Source organism: Asterias rubens, chromosome 16 (assembly GCF_902459465.1).
Source record: "Asterias rubens chromosome 16, eAstRub1.3, whole genome shotgun sequence".
Taxonomy (NCBI): domain Eukaryota; kingdom Metazoa; phylum Echinodermata; class Asteroidea; order Forcipulatida; family Asteriidae; genus Asterias; species Asterias rubens.
Window position 1 is genome coordinate 8,388,965 of NC_047077.1, and position 24,081 is coordinate 8,413,045.

Consider the following 24,081-nt stretch of genomic DNA (forward strand, 5'->3'; position numbering starts at 1 on the left):
TTTTTAAAACCTTAGTTAACTGTTTATTCACATTCCACTCATCAAAACACGTATATTAGTGACAAAAGCTTTATTTTGAAAAAATACCACTTCCAGGTGACTTTAAGTTCACCCCCCAAAAATTAGAAATCGGCACACATGGAAATCTGTCTACAATGCTATCATGAACTCTAGACTAGTTTCTGATATAAAAAGACTTGGCATAGAGTACTGTCTCCCTCAGCAAATCCACCCCAGCAGTGTCACTAGAAATTTTCAAGAAACATCTACAAACTTTCCAGGGCCCCTGGCCTTATACTTCATGGAGGCAACGGAAGTGATTGCCTCAATGCCCCCTGGTCATTGCCTTGCTGCCCTTAAAATGCTCCAGTAGAAACTTACAATTTCCTGACAGGGTGCCCTCTACCAAGGAGAAAATCCCTTGGTTCCCTGCCCTTCCAAAAACGAAGCACACAGGCCTTTGATGGCTCTGCTTACCATAAGCAAAGAATCGCTGCTTGCAGGTGGGCTTATGTCAAGCGTGTTGCACAGGTTAGCGGGGAATTCTTTTGACAAACTTTTGATGGATCTATCAACAGGGGCACTTCAAACAAAATACAAAACTTACTTTTTATCTTTGTGGTTTATTACAAAATATGAATGATGCAGTATTGTTTGTATAGTTTATGCCTTGCTTACTCTCAACCATGACCGTTCATGTTTTAACCTGAAACAAATATAAGAATAAATCTATAAATACAAAAAATAGTTTTACAGGTACTGTGTGTATAAATAAGTTAATTTGCATACATCAAACAAAAAAAGTAAAAGTTTTTTTTTGCAGGCACTTGTGATGAATGAATCAATTTGCAACCCCTGGTGTTTTGTTTCGTTTATATTGTTAAATATTTAAAAAAATTGCTTTCATATCTCAAAGTATTTGTTGGACCAAAAAAACCCAGAGAGTTTGTTAAGAAAGGAACTCATAAAATACGGAATAAAGTGATGTAACTGTTTCCTCTGATTTGAGAATACATTGTATATATGCTGAATACACGTTTGCTTGATCTGGTTGCATGAAGACCTTGAACAGCCCTTCGGTTCCATTCAAATCCAACAATGTGGTGTCGTTTCAGTTGAAATTCATACAAGTAAACCTTTTAGCAAATTAAACCACATTTTTAGACCTACAGCATTTTGATGTCATACATTACTGTTCGTAATAAGGGAGCAGTATGCCAATGTGCGATGGTGGAATAAAATCAAAGCACCAAGCACAATGTCACGGCCCTCGAGTCACCATGAGCCGTCAACTCTCCCTAACTCTGAAGAAATAAAGCAATCTTTCATCAGTCCCTGCGAATAAAGCAATCTTCCCGTATGTACTGATTCGAAAACATTTCTAAATCACCCTGATTATGGAAGCTAGTTCCTATTTATGTTGCAAACTCCCTGATTGTTGTAAAAAGCTCCCTGATTGCAAGATGCAAGTGTTGGCAGCTCTGGTTTACCACCGAATTCTCTGTGTTTGTGGTCACTATTTTGCACAAGTAGAGTTGGTGCAAAATGTCTGTGCTAGCTGTGTACAAACAGTATAATGTAAGCAGAAGTACGTATGTTGGGTAACGTAAATTTGCGCGTGCACTCAAACCAAATTTCATTGCAAACCTGTGAAGTACAAATTCATCTATTGGTGACTTCCTGGTCTACTCAAAATAATTGTTAGCATAAAAACTTACTTGGTAACGAGCAATGGAGAGCTGTTGATGGTATAAAACATTGTGAGAAACGGCTCCCTCTGAAGTAACAAAGTTTTTGAGAAAGAGGCAAATTCTCACTCAAATATAAAATACTCAGCTGAGGCCTTTTATTAGGCATCTGAAAGCCCACATATTTTTTTAACAATGTGGTTTGTTCTTTCATTACTCTCTTGCAACTTAGATGACCAATCGAGTAAACATTTTCACAGATTAGTTATTTTATGCATTTCTGTATTGTTGTGATCACCAAGTGAGAATACTTATCCTTGACACTTGCGAAAGGTGTCCAGTGGCTTTAAAAACAAAACAAACCCATTTTATAGTAAATCAAATGCAATTTTACAAAGAATCATGCATGAACCTGTGTCTCATGACCTACTTCATCATCAGTGATGTCAAATATAAGATGTGTTCCTTCGTTACGATCACAGTGTCACACCTCTCATAATGGAGGCCATTTTAGCTCCTTGTCTGTGTGAGGCAATTAGTGTTTTGGCCTGTGGGAATAAGACTCCAGAGCTTACTAGTGTTTTGGCCTGTGGGAATTAGACTCCAGAGCTTACTCTACAAGAAATGTGTCAGGCCTTGAACTTCATTCTTCAAGAGGCACAGCTGGTAAGGGACACTTCTATTGCGTAAGAATGTAAGTTTGTCTTGGAACCTGTGTTGGCATTCAATGAGCATGTAGATTCCATTGTGGAAAAAATGAATTCTCGTATGTTTTGTCTTAGGAAATTAAATTCTTTTCATGTCAATCGTAAAATTTTAGCTACTTTTTACGACATTGTGGTTGCTAGTGTTTGGGCCTACTGCTTGATCTGTTGGGGTGGGAATGTACGTGGGATTGCAAAGGATCGCATAAATAGAATGATAAAAGCAGCAGGAAGGATTATTGGGGAGTCGCGGCCGTTTGTTGTCACAGCATATGGGGATCTGCTGGCTTGCAAGCTAAATATGCTACTGAATGATGCTAACCATCTGCTTCATGATGCGCTTGCCAGCCAGTTTATCCCTAGGTCTGGTTGTATGCAAGTGCCATATTCTGCGACAAACCGCTACCCATCCTCCTTTATCCCTCGTGCAATAACACACAACAATCTCAATTTTTTGTGTTTTTTCTTGTTATTGATAGCCATTGTCTGTTTTGTAATGTTTATAGTGTGTCAATGTTTTTACTGTATGCGAGCATTTGAATTACCCTTTTTGGGATCTAATAAAGATTATTGTATTGTATTGTAGGGCACCACTACTGGGTAGAAATCAGCTCAGCACGAAAGCAGAAAATACTTTTAAAAAGTTACAACAAACAATAAAAACTACCAGGGGAAAAAGAAATTTGGAAAGGATGATAGGCATTAAAAAGAAAGCAAAACATTCTTAATAAATATTTTTTTTCAGATCTGAGTAAATTTATGCTATGCTAGTTTTTTTTTACGGTTAACAAAATATGTTAATAATCCAGAGACAATAATTATGGGCTGAAATAATTAGAAGTCTGTAAATTTGTATGAGACCATAATTAATTAGGCCTATAAGCCCGGTAGGCATACTCGTGTACACGAGTCGATGACAGGTCGTCAAATTTCAATGTGTGATAATCAGTTTGTAATTTCAACAGGTACTGTACAAACTTGCTTTACACTTTGTGTTGCATGAACACTCAATAATTAAAACTTGTAGTGGAACAGTGTTCGAAGCACGTTTGGGATAATGCGTCAAATTGTCACTGACTTATAACAGTGTTGGGTCAATAATAACGATTTTCAGAATTTTGAATCAGCACTTGCGGAAGCAGGGAATTCCGCACTTACGTTTTACGTGTTAGCAAAATGTTTTGCTTGTGCGCGTGTGTACTCCACGTTACTGGACCAGAAGTTTGATAACAACAAAACCCGAATTGAAAGACAAATCCTGTAGTTCTTTGAATTGTTTGATTGGTTTAAAATCTACACTTAACATAACCGGCTCATTTCAAAAGGGGGTAGCCATTTTTTTTTTTTAGATATTTTTAGTTTCAAATTTCAAGTTTATTTATTTGTCCACAGTATCAAGATCAGTCAGTTTCAAGATTTCAAATCACTTAATTATTAAGATCAGTCAATGATACATTAACAAATATTACTACAATTTACAAATAGAAAAGTAGTTATTCATGCTTAACATTGCCGAAAGTTGTTATGTCCATGCAGGAAGAATAATCTGTTGGAATATTTTGTACACAATGGGAGAAATGTTACGTGGATGCAGAGAGGTTCCTCAGATTAAAATTTGTTTGCACCATGAAGAGAGTTGTACCCCCTCTATTGATCATTGTTGGCCAATATATTTAGATTCTCCAAACACACATGATACACACATTCTCAATGCATCCCTGTAGAGACATCTTTTGTTCTTTCCATTGTCCCTGTACTTAAGATTTTTTCCATAGACTTTGAACACAAACTTTCTTGTGGAGCACCCGGACTTTAGAATTTCCCTATGGAGTCCTTTTATTTTCCCTTTTTTGTTTTGTCTTTGGTCTCCAGAAGGTACCAAATATGAGAGAGCATTTCTAAAAACTGTCCATTGTTCACTAAATTAGGATCAATGACAAAAGTGTGTGGTAAACAGATTAACACACTGTTTAACAACCCTGTGTTTAGTTATTTTTAGTAATTTATTTCCCTTTAAACGGCCTTTTTCCAACTCTCGTGTATTTTGTATTTTGTCTTGATATTTTTATAATGCACCTGATGTCATTTGAGTAGGGCGCCCTCACTTGTTGATCATTGGCCAATTCTGTGCATCTGTGAATATATTTTTTCAATGCTACCAATGTTTTGCACACCCTTAAAAAAGAACTGTTAAATTGGGCCCAGTGCTGCATTGCCAACATCCAGATCGTCAATACTAGAAGTTGGCACAGTTTGGTGGGTTTTTTAATTAAGAATTCTCCAGATGATGGTTCTTAACCTTGACGTTATGCCAGCTGTTTGGCAACCTCTTCATAATACTGCACCGTGATTCTCTGAAGAAATTGTCTCTGAAAACACAAGACTGTTTGTCTAGTACAGTGTAGGGAACATTAAACGATGTACATCCGAGGATAAGATGTGGGGCCAGCTTCTTAAGTCTCTGCCTGAATGTACCAAGTGGTAATTCATGGGTTCTCAGATCTTCTTCTAAAAAATTAAGAGTGATACATCATTATACCAAACTAATGCAACACAAATTTTAGTTCGCTGAATTTTGGGGTTCGAGCGCAATCAATTATCAAAGTTTCAGCCTTAAGTCCGTGTGAAACGAGGTAGTTAACCTGAAATTAACCTGATATTCGAATAGGTTTTTTTTTCGCCGCTAGAGGGCGCTATTAAAAAAAAAAAAAAATTAAAAAAAAAAAATGTTTTGTTTGCCGCTTTGTTTTAGAGGGCGCTGTTCGTTTGTGAATGAGATCGTATGGGCGGATTGATATTAGTTTTAGACAGTGTCACTCGGTTCATTCATAAAAATAACCGGATCTAATTTAAAGATGGCAATTTGCTTTTTCTTTTGATCGTGATTGGCTCTACGTGAAGGAAAACTTTCGTAATCTTTGAACAAATTACGTCAGAAATGTCATTGTTTTAACTCTTCGTGGTGAGCATAGTTAAATACTTAATTTATGCTGTTTTATGCTGTCTTAATAGAAGTTTCATATGGATTCAGACAAAACATTCATATCAGTGGTCGCCCGACGTCCGCGGATATTCGGATAGGGGCCTATTAAAAGAATATCCGGTTACTTGGTTGTAATTACAGAACTATCCGGTTTATAAATAGCTATTCGCGCCCTATGCGGATATCCGGTTAAGAAAAAAAAGGCATTCGCGGTTACGGATAGGAAAACCTATTCGCCATTAACCGGATATTCGAATAATTCGCCCAGGCCTACAAGAGAGTAGGAACTGTAGTTGGGCCAACTGTATCAAGATATAGAACTGCAATTCGGCCTAGATGGTAAGAACAATAGTAGGGCCAACTGCACCAAGATGTTAGTTAGAACTGCAATCGGGCCTAGAGAGTAAGAACTATAGTTGGGCCAACTGTACCTAGAGAGTTAGAACTATAGTTGGGCCAACTGTACCTAGAGAGTAAGAACTATAGTTGGGCCAACTGTACCTAGAGAGTAAGAACTGGGCCAACTGTACCGGACGTGTAGGTTGTTAGTTGGGCCAACTGTACCAAGATAGTAATATAGAACTGCAATTGGGCCTGCTGTACCTAGAGAGTAAGAACTATAGTTGGGCCAACTGTACCAAGATAGTAATTAGAACTGCAATTGGGCCTGCTGTACCTAGAGAGTAAGAACTATAGTTGGGCCAACTGTACCAAGATAGTAATTAGAACTGCAATTGGGCCTGCTGTACCTAGAGAGTAAGAACTATAGTTGGGCCAACTGTACCACGATAGTAATTAGAACTGCAATTGGGCCTAGAGAGTAAGAACTATAGTTGGGCCACCTGCACCGTCTATAGTTGGAGGAGAGAGTAAGAACTATAGTTGGGCCACCTGCACCGTCTATAGTTGGAGGAGAGAGTAAGAACTATAGTTGGGCCAACTGTACCGTCTATAGTTGGAGGAGAGAGTAAGAACTATAGTTGGGCCACCTGCACCGTCTATGGTTGGAGGAGAGAGTAAGAACTATAGTTGGGCCACCTGCACCGTCTATAGTTGGAGGAGAGAGTAAGAACTATAGTTGGGCCACCTGCACCGTCTATAGTTGGAGGAGAGAGTAAGAACTATAGTTGGGCCACCTGTACCGTCTATAGTTGGAGGAGAGAGTAAGAACTATAGTTGGGCCACCTGCCGTCTATAGTTGGAGGAGAGAGTAAGAACTATAGTTGGGCCACCTGCACCGTCTATAGTTGGAGGAGAGAGTAAGAACTATAGTTGGGCCACCTGTACCGTCTATAGTTGGAGGAGAGAGTAAGAACTATAGTTGGGCCACCTGCACCGTCTATAGTTGGAGGAGAGAGTAAGAACTATAGTTGGGCCACCTGTACCGTCTATAGTTGGAGGAGAGAGTAAGAACTATAGTTGGGCCACCTGCACCGTCTATAGTTGGAGGAGAGAGTAAGAACTATAGTTGGGCCACCTGCACCGTCTATAGTTGGAGGAGAGAGTAAGAACTATAGTTGGGCCACCGGCACCGTCTATAGTTGGAGGAGAGAGTAAGAACTATAGTTGGGCCACCTGCACCGTCTATAGTTGGAGGAGAGAGTAAGAACTATAGTTGGGCCACCTGCACCGTCTATAGTTGGAGGAGAGAGTAAGAACTATAGTTGGGCCACCTGCACCGTCTATAGTTGGAGGAGAGAGTAAGAACTATAGTTGGGCCACCTGCACCGTCTATAGTTGGAGGAGAGAGTAAGAACTATAGTTGGGCCACCTGCACCGTCTATAGTTGGAGGAGAGAGTAAGAACTATAGTTGGGCCACCTGCACCGTCTATAGTTGGAGGAGAGAGTAAGAACTATAGTTGGGCCACCTGCACCGTCTATAGTTGGAGGAGAGAGTAAGAACTATAGTTGGGCCACCTGCACCGTCTATAGTTGGAGGAGAGAGTAAGAACTATAGTTGGGCCACCTGCACCGTCTATAGTTGGAGGAGAGAGTAAGAACTATAGTTGGGCCACCTGCACCGTCTATAGTTGGAGGAGAGAGTAAGAACTATAGTTGGGCCACCTGCACCGTCTATAGTTGGAGGAGAGAGTAAGAACTATAGTTGGGCCACCTGCACCGTCTATAGTTGGAGGAGAGAGTAAGAATTATAGTTGGGCCACCTGCACCGTCTATAGTTGGAGGAGAGAGTAAGAACTATAGTTGGGCCACCTGCACCGTCTATAGTTGGAGGAGAGAGTAAGAACTATAGTTGGGCCAAGTGTACCAAGAGGGTGAAGACTGCATGCTGTACTGTGTAGTATCATGGAGGTAGAAATAGCCTCCATGGTAGTACCTTCTTGAATTAAAGAGAGCACCGAACAATTTCAAATGCATGCAAGTGCAGCATTTAATAAAGCATGTCATACAAATATAACAGCATTATCAATGTTTTACATTATCTTGATTCAAAGAAGTATTAAACAAGAGCACCAGGGCCCAATTTGATAGAGCTGCTCAATGGGCCTTTTTGTGCTTACTGCTACTATTTCCATTGCATAGTGCTGCTTTACTAACAATCCACGAAAAGGAATGCTAACCATCAATGACGTCACAATGCAAATCCATGGAGAACCTGAAAGGTAGCTGACTAATTTTCTTGCTAACCATGCTAACCTGTGAAATACGCTTACACCTAAGCAAATTTTAAGCTCGAAAATGTGCTTACTGCCAGTGTTAAGCAGTGCTGTGAAATTGGGTTCGTGTTGGTGTGTCCCTTGCTTCACCTTTATGGCTGGGAATAGCTTATAAACCACCTTAATTGGCATAATAGCACCAGCAATTAGTTGGATTATTGACAGTAGTAGATCCTTGAGCCAGCGGCAGGCAGGCGGCAGGCATCATGGCACACTGTGTATTGAGGAATGAAAGTCTCTCCGCAGTATAGACCTTTATTTATCATGCTGCCTCCATCTTGATCTTGTTCCTCATTTCGAATAACAATGATGAATGCTGATAATCCTTGTGCAAACAGGAACCAGACTATATTGTTCTTCCAGCCTCGGTTTCGAAACATTTATATCAATGTGTGTAATTTTCAACTTCAACATAAATATATTTATACATAGTTTTATCTGTTTCAAGTGATACCTGTAAATGGCGGTTATCCATTGTTGGATGTCAATAAATAAATAAATAAATAAATAAATAAATAAATAAATAAAACAGGAGAAATTTTAAATGGCTGCACCATGATAAAGGTCTATTAACAGGGTCTAATTTCATAGAGCTGCTGCTTAAAAATATTTTCTATTGAGCAGAAATTAGCAGGACACCAGGCAAATATTGTATACTTGAAATTGTATTTTTGCTGGTATTCTGGTAAGCATAATTTTGTTGTGCTTAAGCAGCTCTATGAAACTGGGCCCTGAGCCTAATTTTTATTGCTATTAATCTTTAAAGTATTAACCAAACCTATCTTCCCTTTAAAAAAACACTGGATCCCACATAAAGCCTTTCAGACAACCAAACGGAAGACTTTCATGTTCTTTTATCATCTGTTCCGCTTGAGGCTCTTTTACAAACATGCACCATCAATTCCAGTGTCATCTCACCAATCAATAACGCAAATTACATGACCATGGACGTTAATTACCGGTGCTTTCCTTATAGGCCTATCAGTGAAAATATAAGAGTAGGGAATGCATGAGAATTGCCATGTGCATAGTATTGATTTTTCATTAATTAAAGGACACGATGAAAACAAAGAATGGAAATGTTAAAATGAGCGGCATGGATATAGCCCTGGAATTTATCTTGGTTGTAGGACAGAAAAACAGTTTTCAGTTAATCAACGACAAATTTACTAGAGCCGGATGTGAACCAATGACCTCCGGATTAATGCACGGGCTATCGGGCTATGGATACCAACTGAGCTACATGCCTTTTTTTTTGCAGTAAATGGATATTTTTGTTTTTGCTTGTTTATGCCTCTGCTGATATAGGTTGGGTGTCGATCTAAAGCCCTTACTAATTTATACTTGTGCATACATAATTCAAACAATCAAATGGTCCCAAAAACTATAACTTTACCCTTTTTTAAAGGGCCTGCATGGGCTGAATTCTTAAGCAGGACAATTAAATTCAGATAAGATTGGCAGCAATTGAGGAATGTCACACCTGTGTGCTTTGTTTTTGAAAGGGCGAGGGCACCAAGGCATTTTCTCCTTGGCAAAGGGCACCCTATGAGGAAATTGCAAATTTCTACTGGAGCATTTCAAGGGCAGCAAGGCAATGACCAGGGGGCATGGAGGCAATTATCTTGGTTGCCTCCATAAGTATGAGGCCTTGAACGTACTTGTACCATTTATCAAAACGTCGCAGAATGTACTTGATTCAAATAATCAAACGGTTCAGAAAACCAAAGGTACCCGTATACCTGTACCATTAAAAGACCTGCGTGCAGGACCAGGAAAATCCAAATAAGATTTGGCAACAAATCGAGGAACGACAACGTACTGGTACCATTTAACAAAACGAAGAATGTTCTTGATTTGTTAATGTCTGTGGTCATGCATACAAACACACGATTAGTGCCTATGGGCACCAGTGGTGATAGAACCAGACGGTAATTCAATTTATACACTAGGCATACTTCTCTGGATCGGAGACTATAGAGAGTCGCGGTGACCCTAAACACCACCAGAGGCTGCTAGTCATGTCTGAACAGCCCTGAAAGGAATCCAGTGTGCATATTAAAGGCACTGGGGTGGATTTCACAAAGAGTTAGGACTAGTCTTATCTCGAGTTAGGACCAGTTACTCGTCCTAACTTAGGACTATCCATGCAATGTGTATATCTCCTTAAACTAGTTCTAAGTTAGGACTAGTCCTAAGTTAGGACTAGTCCTAACTCTTTGTGAAACCTCATAAGAAAAACAATTTAGTTTCCATCAATCGAGACGGGATTAAGGTGGGTAGCTCCCGGACTACTTCCTAAGCTCTTCGTTGTCGCTGACAGCATTATCAAATGCTCAATTAGGGGAACTCTAATGTTAAAAGTTTAAAGGGTTTGGGTACTGTTTTATGTCACAAAACACAGATGTACATGTACATTAAACCTACTGGTTTAACACAGATGTACATGTACATTAAACCTACTGGTTTAAAGATAATGAGGTTAGAAAGCTACCCTTAAAATATTGCGTACTGAGGTGCTGTAGTTTTTGAGAAATGAGTAAAACAATTTGAACATGTACAACGGATTTGCACGACTCTCCTGAAAACATTGCTCTGTGATTTTCACTTTTATTTTCTCTCAACAACTTGACGACTAATGAGGCTGAAACTTCTACAGGTAAATTGTACTGCATACATCATCATTAACAGTTATGAAGTGGCCACAAAATTAATCTACGAGAGGTGTCAAAACCCTTTGAAGGGAACAGGGTTTTTGGAATTACAATAAAACTAACCTGTGAAAATTTTGTTTCAAAAGGTGGAAGCACTTTTGAGAGTTTGCCGAAAATCCAGAGAGGTTATGTCAATGCAGGATACTCTGTAATTGGAATGCACCATCTGATAAAGGTAGCTGACAGATACGTTTGTCAGATTCAAATAACTGATATAATAATAATAATACTGGGAATTTATATAACGCCTATCCATGTAAACATGCTCCTGGGCGCTGAACAATTAAAAGAAAACCTATTAAAATCCATACAGTTATAACACCCAAGAGAAAAAACAGTAAACGTGTCATAAATGCAGAGTTTCTATGCAGAAATCAATGATTAAAAACAATGAGAATAAAACCTAGTTAAAAAGCTGGAATTGCTACAGAGAATAAAAACAAAAAATATGTACTTGTACTTAGTGGTTTAAAAATAGTTTTAACCATGTTAATAAGTACCCGAACCCTTTAAAAGCATCAAGAGACATCGACCCCTCTTGAAATCTCATTGAATACCAAAGCATGAAAGTTGAAGACCCTAAATGACCCGGTGTTCAGGGGTCTTCAGAAATAGAAAAACCTTGGAAGAGAATCGTTCAGGAATTAAAATTACTTCAAGCAGAGACCTTGAGGTATAACCATAAAGGGCTATGGGAATCTATTTTGGGTCTAGCAAGGTTTGAAATTCACATTGATAAGTTGGAGAGTTATTGAAATCAAGTACAATAGACTGTCTGCAACTCTTGAAAATAGAATTGGTCAACAAAAAGTGCATTGCAAATTTCTTTTGTATGCTTCATGTCTCGTGCCTTATTGCATTGCATACTAGAGAACAAAATGAATGGAGATTTTATTTTTTCGATGCAATCAAATTTCTTCTCTTAAAATTCTTTTGATACAGAGTTCTTAAAATATAAATACTCGGCAATTATTTTATGATCATCATTAGACCGTGTAAGTTTTATGTAAATCTGTGATCTTAGACAAGTTTTTTTCTAACCAATTCTGTAATAGTCCTTTAAAGCCATTGGACACTTTCGGTAAACAGTATTGTTCAAGGCCCACACTTCGTGTAACACAGCTTATTTAGGCTCAGTTGGTCATCGGAGTCGGGAGAAAATAACGGGAAAACCCACCCTTGTTTCCGCACGTTTCGCTGTTTCATGACATGTGTTTAAAATAAATTCGTAAATCTCGATATGGAGAATTATTATTGTTTTAATATTTTCTCAAAAAGTGAAGCATTTCATGGAATATTATTTAAAGAGAAGTCTTTCACCATTACCTTCTGTAAACCCTGTAAGTTATTTGTAAATCTGTGAACTTTTAATATTTTGTTTCTGTACCGAAAGTGTCCAATGGCTTTAAAAGACATGAAACTGCACAAACACAACTATTTTTGAACTACATATAGTAATGAACCTCTGTTGGATATCTAACATTGAACCTGTCCTATATGTCAAAAGAAGTTCACAAATACATACAGTGCAGAAATTGTGCAGCCATTCTTTAGCAAATTGTGTAATTTGTGCCAATAATATGTGCAAATTGAAGACAGTAGGGGGAGACCACCAGAGATCCCTTACTGCATTTTGTGTACGGAATGCACATGTAACCAATTATCATAGACATCACTCCCTGTTGTGATTGGTCAGTCAAGAGTAACAAACATGTACAAGATATCACTTTGTAGCTGACATAGATCATGTAGATCTAGGGATCCCTCCTGCATAGACATCACTCCATGTTCTAATTGGTCAGTCAAGAGTAACAATATCGAGACAACTACACTAGCAACTGACGTACATTGTAGATCATCATAGATTCAGGGATCCCTCCTCTGTTGTTCTTGATAAAAACCGTGGCACACATTACTCCAATCTGATTGGTGCAGTGATGATAGCACTGGGCCCAATTTCATAGAGCTGCTTAAGCACTGAAACTAGCTAAGCACAACAAAGTTCTGCTTACCAAAAAAAAGATTCCGGCCAAACTACCATGTCACATGTACAACTTGTGACTGGTATCCTGCTCATTTCTGCTTAGCAGAAAATTGTTCGGCAATATTTTCTGCTTAAGCACCTCTACGCAATTTGGCCCTGGTTGACACCATCAGCCAAATAAAACAGAGCCCCTTGAGCAGAGAAATATTGCTTAATTTGTTTCTGCTAATCAGAAATTAGCAAGATACCAGTCACAAATTGTACCTGTGACATTGTAGATTGGCTGGTAACCTTGTTCTGGTAACCTTTGTCTGGTAAGCATAATTTTGTTATGCTTTACTGCTCTCTGTGCTTCATTAATAAAAGCTGCTCTTTGGAAATTGTGCCCTGGGGCCCGATTTTCTCAAAGCGATAAAATTCACCGCAAGACAAATTGTCATAATTACCATCTAGTGATTTGTATTGTGACATCACACTTAGCAACTACGATTGATTTGCAGTTAAAATCAATCTTAGCTCGTTGTGAATTCGACGGCAAATGTGAATCACAATTAAAGGATCCCTCTGTTCTTGATGAAAACCATGACAGCGACACTCACACATAACAGTCTGATTGGCAATGACAATAATAGAGTGTCACTCAGAATGCCATCACTGTCGCTAGTATAAAACATAAAGGTATACCTCCATGGTTGTACTGGTTAATAAAAACACACAGACATCACTCCTCCATCTGATTGGTTTAGGATTCCCATCATCACCGGTACTCAGCCAGCAGCTGATTTGACACAAGTTAGGTGTATGTATCCAAATTGTCCCTACACCACAGGACAAGGGTAGAGAATACAACCACGCTACGGTTTGCTGTGGAATCGCTTACACACTCGACTTGGCATTCAGTACGTAATTACCTAAACAGCCCATGCAATCAGGGCACACACAGCAGAAGATATTTTTAAATCGGTAGAGCTCAATACAATGCCAGTAGCGGCCGGACGCATTGAGGAACAGCATCAGATGTGAATTTCAGTGGAGGCGTACGGATCAATGCTAAACAAACCAGTGGATTTTATTACATTTTCTATGGATGAGTGCAGACTACCATAATGCTTTGAAGTCTTTGAAAGGTGATATCGGCAGGGAAAATAACTCAGCTGTTTGGTGATGTGTGCATTCAATCCAAAGCAGACTTCGATTTTGGGAAACTGTTTCATTATTTTTTATTTCTGTGGATAAACCGTTGGTGCAAGATATTGGAATTGAGGGTTTGGTGATGCATGGAATTAACAAACAGTCAAATCCATAGGTTTTTAGAAATGGAAACCCACTTTTGAGTCTTGTTTTGTGGTGTCTGAGCTGAGGTTAGTATTTAGAAGCAGAGTCAAAGATTGTGGGTGGAAGCCATTTGCCATTTGCGTGTTAGATTTGAATATTGTCTCAAGGTGCAATGACGCGCTTGATCACATGTACCTCTTAAATTTTAATTCCTCTAACTATTGAGACAGTCGCTATGTCATGTGATTAGGGGAAAGCTTTTGCGAAGTTACGTAAGAGACTGTGAATACCTTTACAAAATTCCGAATGGGTGTGTATGGCTCAATGGTACCAGGGTTTGCTCATCTGGAGGTTGCTAGGCAAAAGCTTGCACCGAATTATGTGACATGGCAACTGTCTAAGGAAGTCATTTTACCAGACATTATTCAAATCTAAGTCGCAAATGGCTTATTTGTTGCACTGAATCTTCCTTGTTTCTGTGATTTTTGTTCTACTCTTACAATGAGTTTTATGCTACGTAAGCCTTTGGGAGGTGCGGTCAAACTCAAGAATTTCAGCTGAAGGAAATAGATGGAGAAGAGTTGGGAGGAGGTTTTAACTGCTCAAGTCAGAATGATATTGCCTCCTTCTAATGTGTTGGTTGCACTAAACAACTTTGGCATTCTCAGTATACTTCAAGGGTCATGAAGATTCACACTCACTGTAACTGAGCTGAGTATCAAGATTTGCTGAGACTATTTTCTTAAATATTTATAAAGCAAGTTCACCCCAAACAAGGCTAAAAGCCACTCTTGGTACATGGGGTTACAAAGAAGAAAAACTGAAGGGAGCTGAATGTACATATTCCTCTTAACACAGTCTAGATTGTAGGATGGAGGGAAATATGCACCAGGCAAGGAGTTCCAAAGAGATGCAGTACGTGGAATAAAGCTGCTGGAATGGCTCCTTGTTCCATGGAAAGTATTGCAGATGCTATCGTTCCTCTTTGCTGATTTTGGAAAATGTGTTCATCAAGAAGGGATATGCCAGCTGTTTTTACCTGGAATTATTTCTTTCTGTGGAGGAATTTGTTGTGCATGGATGATATTGCTGTGGATAAGTTTGAAATGAGATTAGTGATTTATGTCAGCCACTGGAATTCTTAGAATAAGTAGGATTTGAAACTATGAAATGGAAATATGAAATAGTAAGGTTTGCGGTAACACCATGTAATGATAATCTCTAAATGAGGTAAGGTGGTTCTGAAAAAAAACCTGTAGGTTTCAATTCGACATTTCGATCAGTATGCTCTTCTTGCCTACTAATTCTTAGGATGTTTAATTATTTCAGGGCCTTCTCAAATCCTCCTCATGTCTTGAAAGACTGAGAACCGCCACCAAAATGAGAAACAATTAGTTCCCATTGTTTTTAGGGGCTTGATCTCCACACCTTCAATAAATCTTTTTCCATTTTACATGTTTTGTTCATTTTGTGAAACTAGATTTTGGAAGTCTGATAACAATTACTCTGGTACCCATGGACATGTACGTCTTGAGGTGTACACCTTGTATGGTATACTGCATTGATGATGTGTTTAGTCTTTGATTGCACATGTATGCATTGTATGGACCTATTATACAGATGTTGCCAGGGTAGAAATTTACAACCCTTGATGATTTTATTGCATTTAATTCTTGATGCAATTGTAGAGATAAAGCGGGTTTAATCTTGTGTTAACAGCCTTAATGCGTTTGATGCATCGATAGTGAATCAGAACACAAAGCCAGTCACGAGTGCCATTCTGTGGATTTTGCGCGAGGATACCGCTAGCGTCATCTTGGATTTTCTCTTAATACATAAACACTAGGAGACTCAAACAGAGGCTTGAATCCAAAATAGACTGGTACCTGATGTCAGTATCGTTCGTTGTTTAATACTCTGAAGTGGTGTCATTGGGGACTATTCCAGGATAGTGACTTCAATGAGTATGAGACTGTTGGTATCGCTGCCCAAGCAGGTGAACTGTAAGTCGCACACAGCAAACATGTAAATGTCAAAGCTTGCGGTCTATTTTTGGCTGGCAATCTGTAATTAGGACACAGGTTGCGATTGTACAAGCGACCTTCAAGTTTGTTTATCCTTTAGATGCACAGCTTTCCTAAGTTTCGTTTAGTGTCACGCTGTCTTAATATGGTTAAGTCTGGTTTGAGGTCTCGAACCCAAACTGATTTTTCTTTGATTGATTTTCAAAAACCGTAATTTCGGCGAGAGGTTTAGTTTTATCCTTGCTCTATGGTTCTATTCAGGCTTTAAGGGAGATGAGCATACTGATTAGTGAACTTAAAATATTTTTCATCCTTGGCGATTATGTTTAAACGAAAAATAAACAGTTTGTTAAATTGATTGGTAGGACACCGGCTTAGACCCGGTACTCGGCAGTTACCTTCTGAATTGGAGAAAAACTCCTGAGAGCCTTTACTGAGAATGCGTGCTGCGAGGTTTACATTTGGTACATTCTTAAACCTAGACTGGTGCTTTTCAAAGTGTTTCCTTCCCTGTAGTGATTTTTAGTGAGGGGTTAGGGAACTTGCCAAATGCTTCGTGATGGATGAATTAAAAAAGTTTCCACAATCAGTGGGTTTTTCTAATTTGTTCACCAGAACTGGTTTATTTATCTGTTGAATCAGGAAGAGTTGGCATCTCCGAAATAATGTTTTTGCATTTGCCTGGGTTTCAGATCTAAACTTGTGATCAAACCTTTATACGTGTACTTCCCAGTGTTTGGTGCTGAAATCGTGGAGTTCCAGAGAGTGGCTTTGTAATTAATTTCCTTTTCATGGAGCTGCATGGACCAAGTTGACCATGACCTACTTATTAAAATCTTCCTGATACTCCGCCAGCATCGTTGTAATAAAACTCACTCCCAGAGACAAATTTCATGAGAGCATTCTTCAATGTGCTCCGGCGGTGTGTTTTTAAAGACTGTCTTCAAGTAATCCTGACTTATATTGTATTTGGTTTGCGGTAACACCATGTGTATGTCTACTTGCCAGGGAGAGCTTTTTCTTTAGAGAACTGTCTTGCTGTAATTATATTCTACTACCGTGTAGTAGATTCTTCAGATTTTTTCGGGAGACTTCTCACTTCTGAACAGAACTTTCCAGCTTTTTTTACTACCTGGGCGTTTTTAACTGCACTACCATCAAGCGAGTTCTTATTTAATTGGTCTCAGACTAGCTTGCCCTAGTCATCGTCAGGAGACTTGGAATCTTAAATGAAAAGATATTCTATGGATTGAGAGGATTTGTTGGAGTTTTGTGAAAATGACTCTTTGGTTTGATGAGCTGTTGCTGACGATAGGGCTGGAGCCCTTGATGCTGAAACTCAGTCATAATCTACCGATTCGACGCTCAGTGCATAGGAGCCCTCTATGGGTTGTTCATGGGGTAAGATAATCATTCTGGGCCCAATTTCATAAAGCTGTTAAAGCAGAAAATACTGCTTAACAAACTTCGTTGCTAAAACTCAATCCTAAGCAAGCAATATATTCTGTGCTTTGCAAGTTTTTGTGCTTACAGGCTTTATGAAATTGGGCCCAGGTCTTTATAAAATAAAAATATTCCATTAACAAATTACGGTAATGTTTTTTAAATTTACAAATAGAAATTTAGGATGTCACCAGCTTTTAAAATTGAGTAAATAGAATTAGCTGTTGCAAACAACTTACCAACCAAATGGACCGAGAGTATAAATGCAAAAAATAGTTAATGGCCTGACGTTTCGACCCTAGCAGAGTCTTTCTCGAAGGCTAAATGACAACACAACAAACATGAACAGGTAACTAAGTGAAAACATAAGCAGTGAAGTGGAAATACATTCAAATTAGGAGATTCATTTGCAATTAAAAAAAAAAAAAAAACTTCAACCCAATACATGTATGTTTCAGTGGTACTTTTGATGCAATTTAAAATTTAATTGCAATTTATTGTAACTGTTTATAAATCATACAAGAGAGTTATTCCCACAGTGGTGCCATTTTACTTGAGACTGCCTAGTGACTGCTAGGCCTTGGATAATTGTGTTCCTTTGTTAAGCTTACATCCTTAATGAACTCCGAGCAATGACCGAAAGTCCCAAGGCTACATTTGTCAGTGTTTGTTGGTGGTATACATGCAGGCAGGGATGTAGCAAAGTCTTGGGAAAGGAATGAGGATGCAAGTTATCTTGAATCTTGAGGGTGTCACATACATTGTACATGTAGTGCTTGGCGATGACAAATTAGAACTAGACAAAGTTTTTGTTGAAAAAAAATACCCCAAGGTGTTCGGTGTAGAAATCATCCGAATAAGCAGAGCTGATGAGAACTAAACAGAAAAGTAATTTATGTACTAAATTTGTCTAAGATTGTAGATGGGTCCGCTTTTTTTTTAAAGCATTTTTTATGTAAAAAATATGGTTGGCAAGATGGAGAATAAAAAGACCCAAACACAAACAAACCTTGAAGTTGTGTGGTTTTCCTTTAACTTTATGAACTAACACAGTTCGCTATTTTTTACGTTTGACTCCACAAAATTGCGGGCCGTGTTAACAAGTTCTTGAAGTCAAAGAAAAAACACACAGTAAATTTTAGGTTTATTTGTGTAGATTCTACTTAGATTCTTTTGAAAATAACAATATAAACTTTTTTTTAAAGCCCATAGTGCCCAATCCGAAAGCACTCCCTTTACTACACAGTCTTGTTAAATACATTATTGCTACAACATTAATGTAATGTATACAACTTTACAATCTGTGAAAGACTTGAACACAAGGGGTTGAAACGTGTCCCGTTACACTGCAAGGCCTTGCTATTGAAGTTAAAGGAAAACAATACAACTTCAAGGTACATGTATTTGTGGGGATGATTATATTCTACTTTTTAAAACACCTTTCCAACCCTATATTTTCATAACATCACTTTAGTAGCCCAAAGCATCCAATCCAAAGGTATAGCTTACCTTTGGTTTTTGGATTTGTTTGATTGTTTCAATACATACAATAAAACTTTATTGAGATATTACCGAAAATCTAGAGCGAATAATGTCCATGTAGAGGAATAATCCCTACTAGGAATACACATTCCTTAAAAAATAGTACTTCAAAGTAAAATGTTTCTTAAAATGCTTTATTCCACTGAAAGCTAACTGTAGGCTTCTAACCCACAGTTGTTATTGCCTTTAATTTTAAGAGTGATTATCAATCGTATGACCTTCCCTTTAATACATGGATACACAAAGAATTCCAAGAAATTATTGAAATTCCATTGTGATCATTTTATGAATGGAGGACTTATCATCGACAGAGCGACAATGACTGACATATTGACATTTACTTACTCATTCAGCCTGCTATTTTGTCTCATCACCAATTTTACTGAGCCCAAATTTCATAAAACTGTTCAGCACACACACAGACATTACTTAGCACGGAAATATCGTGCTAAACAGAAACAGATTACCAGCCAAAAAATATTGCAGCATGTGTTGTCGGCAACTGGTTCTCTGCCAATGTAAAAGCAGACGTACATTACAATGTACATGTTGAATTGAATTGAATAAGCCATTAGCGAGTTAGATTTTAATAATGTCTGGTACAATGACTTGCTTAGTCACAATGTACCGCTTACATTTGAGTTCCTCAGACTATAGAGACAGGTTCTCTGTCAACTGGGTCGAGGGCAATCTTTGTATAGCAAACTCCAGATGAGCAAACCCTGGTACCATTTACTATACACATTAATTCAAAATTGTGTATGGGTGTTTACCGTCTATTAGGTAACTATGCAAAAGCTTGCCCCTAATCATGTGACACACCAACTATCTCTATAGTCTGAAGAATTCCAATTTAAGTGGTAACTTGCAATCAAGCATGTCATTGTACCAGACAATATTCAAATCTTATATGCAAATGGCATATTGAATTGAATGATCTACTTTTGCTGAGTAGAAACCTAGTTCATCTACATCTTGGGCAGATATCCCAACAGCAAACATTGGTCCCCACATCTACATTTACATCTACAACTATGATAATACAAGTGTCAGAGCCTTTTCAGCATCTAGACAAGGTGGGAAGACAATGAAGAAGTTTCCAGTTCTAGAAGTGGGAGGAAAACCCCAGAGAATTGTTCCAGGGAACAATTTCATGGGTTAGCAGGGAATTTTTGCCTATGCATGTGGAGAATTGTAATTGTAAGCGAAGAATTTGGTGGTAAGCAGAGCCATGAAATTGGGCCCTGTTTAGCAGAAAATACTGCTTGAAATTTTTTTATTTGCTAAGTAAGAATTGAGTGGGGCACCAGTCAGAACAATGTAGACTTTATGTAATTTTTGCTGGTAACCTGTTTCTGTTGAGCAATCCTTTTAAGTTTTTGTGCTAACAGCAGCCGATTTCATAAAATCTTACGCAACTTTATGAGTAAGTCCACTTGCGCATCGTTAAAATAAATCCATAAACGTTGCACAAGTGGACTTCCGCAGTTGTGTTAAGTTTCGTGAAATCGGCTGCAGGTTTCTTGAGATAGGGCCCTGCTCAGTTTCACTCCTTGATAGAGAAACAAACATCTCATGAACAGTGCAATCGTAATTCCTTTCCTCATGTTGATTGAATTTCAATTACTGATGTGATGATTTGTTAGTTGCCCAATATTAAGAAATGTAACCGTAAACTGCAGGCCGAGTTTTGTTACAAACCCTAAGCACTCACACCATCAACTGTAACAACCATCTGCAGAAATTATATTTCTCATACGTCTCAATGTCCCTAGACTAGGTTTTCAATTCCAAATGTAATTTAGTAATCTCGACCCTTTTAAAGGTATTATACAGGATTCGTAGAGCTGACAAAAAAGTCGCAGACAGAGTTCACGTTTTGTATGATCGACCATGGAGGTAGAATACCTCCATGGATCGACCATATAGGCCTATTTTGGTTTGCGGTAACACCATGTGTATATCTACTTGCCATAGTGTTTGTACTTACAGAACCGTCTTACTTTATATTCTACATTCACGGAGTAGATTTATCGGATTGTACGGGAGACTTCTCAGTTCTTAAAAGAGCCCTGCCCTGTTAACTACTACCTGGGGGATCCCGGATGGTAGAAAATCTAGACTACTACTTTAGCTTACACATGTACATGTAGGATGTTTATTTACTTCACTACCGCGGAGTGAGTTCTTAAAACTGGTCTCAACAATTCCACTATCTTGCTCCAGCCATTGTCAGGAGGCCTAAAAGATGAAATAATAAGGGAATCAATGTGTGGTGAAGAGCTTTTCAACTAGTGGTTTAAACCCGCGCCGAGGCCTGGACTTGATAATATTACCGAGACGAAGTCGAGGTAAATTATCAAGGAGAGCCGTTGCTCTCGACCAATAGGAATGAAGAAACTGTCTTATATGCACAGGTGCAAGCTCGCATGTCACGCCCATGTTTCAACACTTTTTACTGGTGTTATATCATCCGTTCAAACAACCCCTCGTGATGCCCTCTCGACCAATCAGAATGGATAAACTGTCTTAAGTATTTATGAATAATAATTACGCTGTTTTCATGAAGCGCTTTTCACACTCGTTTTATCTGTTGTGTGAATCAGGAGAAAATAGATGAGTTTTGCTCACACTAAGAGCATTGAAGCATCCAGTTGCTCATGTTGTTAAGCCATGGGGATAGCTACCTCCATGGTTAAACCACCGTGTATTGAGAGAGTTGCGACAACTTGCGATTAGAAGCCATTTTTAGTCCGCTTAAACGCACGTGCAAACATGGGGTGCCAGACTAGTCTGGCCATTGGGTTGTACTGCATTTGTACCGAAAATGGCATCCAGCAACCATGGGATCAAAGAAAACTGATCTCTGTCGCAATCACAACACAGCACCGGTTCTTTCAGTGAGAATACTGAAGCTCAGAAGAAGATGTATACTGTTAATAGAATGGGTTTTTAAAGCCTTCGAGGTTGACAATAGCATTGTAATTAAGCTGTAAGAAATTGACGGGGATGAATTTATAAATTCACGGTCCTAAGATGTGTCACCGTTTCCCCTTTTATTAAAGTAGCCTTCTGGATTTCACCACTTCAATAGAGGCGTCTGATGTTGCCACGGTAACCAGAGATGCAAAATTTACAATATTGTTACATGGTCGTAGTCATTACCTCTTCTGTGCACATGTGTGTGTTCGGGAGATGATTCTATATATAAAAATTGCAATAATATTTTCTGTGTGCATGACATTGAACACTGTTTGTTATTTGCGCAGAAATTATTTTACCAGTTGTATCAATTAAGGGTGAGGATATTTGATTAGGGAAGGTCACACGTGTGGAATCATTTCTGTTTGCATTGAGTCTTTCTTTTCCAACAACGTGCATCTAATGGTTTATTTTCTGTATGTTTGTAATGTGTGTAAACCAAGAACACGACCTTCATGCTTTATTGTGGTATACATGATGTGTTTTGGTATTGTGATGGTTTTGCCTGCTTTCAAATTTTAGTTTGGTAGGGCCTATTGCATTCAAGCCACAACATCATCATAAAAGCAGATCTAGAGTTATCAATAAAGCAATTTGCACTAGATTTGGATATTATCTGGTACAATGACGCACTTGATTTAAGACAAGTTATCACTTTAATTTTAAATTCCTCAGACTATCAAAGCCGTTGCTATTATATAACATGATTTCAGGGAAAGCTTTTGCTTTGTTTTGTAAGATATGGTGAACACCCATACTCAATTCTGAATGGATGTGTATGACACAATGGTACCAGGGTCTGCTCATCTGGAGTTTGCTATACAAAAGCAAACCCCAAACCATTTGACATAGCAACTGTCTCTATAGACTGAGGAATTCCAATGTAAGTGGTGCATATACAGGCTTGTGACTATTAAGCAAGTCATTGTACCAGACATAATTCAAATCTATTTCACAAATAACTTATGGTGGAATACTAAGGGCTAACCCTTTTTTTCCCTTCATGTTTTTTTTTCTTTGGGGGTGGGGGTGGGGGGGGGTGGGGTGGGGTGGCAAGCACAAGCTCTGCTCCCCTGTCTTTTGTCGGTATCCACAAAAGTGTTCATGGCGCCTGCTCCAAATATAATTAAGTTCCATGTGGCGTGTCATGGCCTAGCGGTTAAGAGCACCTGACTCTCGTGGTGTTTCGATTCTTGGTCTGTTCTTCATGTTTAGTTGTATATAGTAATCTTTTTTTTCAATGAGTAAGAGCCCCCCCCCCTATAAATGTATTGTATTGTATATTGTTTACGCCTTTTTGTCCTAGTGGGAATTTCTCCCGCGTGAAATCAGAAGGAAACTGACACGCACCTCTAAAAATGTCTCTTACACACCCTACGCCTTGTACTCCAAATTACATTAAGACCATTAGGCAACAAAAATGTTAAACGTCCTGCCTTTTTTTTTTTTTTACAAAATGGCCGCCCGACACTTTTTAAAGACAACCGGCTTGGTTATTTTTCACAATTAATGTTTTCTGTCTGAGATTATTATTATTTTTTCAAAAAAAAAAATGGAGGCAGCCTCTAAAAAGAAAATGTGGGCAGGAACACTAAACATGTTTTTTATTTGGCCTCATGGTATCTGAAGCAGTATATTGCAATATAAAGACATTTCCTCACTGATTGAATTTACTACATTGATTGCGTGAGGCGAGGAGACAGCTATGAAATTACGGCAGTTCAGAAATGACATTTCTGTCGTACCCCTGCCTTGATGTCGTGTTGGCCTTGAACTTCACACATGACACTCAAGGGCACTTCGTTTTTAGTGAAATATATAGAAAAGTGTCAAGGTATTCCGAGGGAAGCAATTGCAGCAGGGGCATAGAGCAGACAAAAGCCCTTAAAATGGATTGTATACCTTTTTCTTTTTTAACCAATCCATTGTTTTCATCCTATATGTATATGAATAAAGATGTACATGTACATGTGTATACAATAAATTTTAATTTCACGTCGCGTTTTTGAGATATCGCCGAAAGTACGGAGTGGTTATGTCCACGCAGGAAGAATAAAGCACAAAAA

At 38.6% G+C, this 24,081-nt stretch overlaps 1 protein-coding gene across 1 annotated transcript in view; it reads left to right on the forward strand.

Annotated features, from left to right (window-relative positions):
- The first annotated feature begins 17,157 nt into the window (after positions 1-17,157).
- Positions 17,158-24,081, forward strand: part of LOC117300871 (gamma-2-syntrophin-like) — a 32,669-nt gene continuing 25,745 nt past the window's right edge. Inside the window, exon 1 of the mRNA XM_033784724.1 lies at positions 17,158-17,449. Within this exon, the coding sequence (XP_033640615.1) occupies positions 17,327-17,449 (123 nt within the window). The 5' untranslated portion in view covers positions 17,158-17,326. The remainder of the gene's footprint in view (positions 17,450-24,081) is intronic.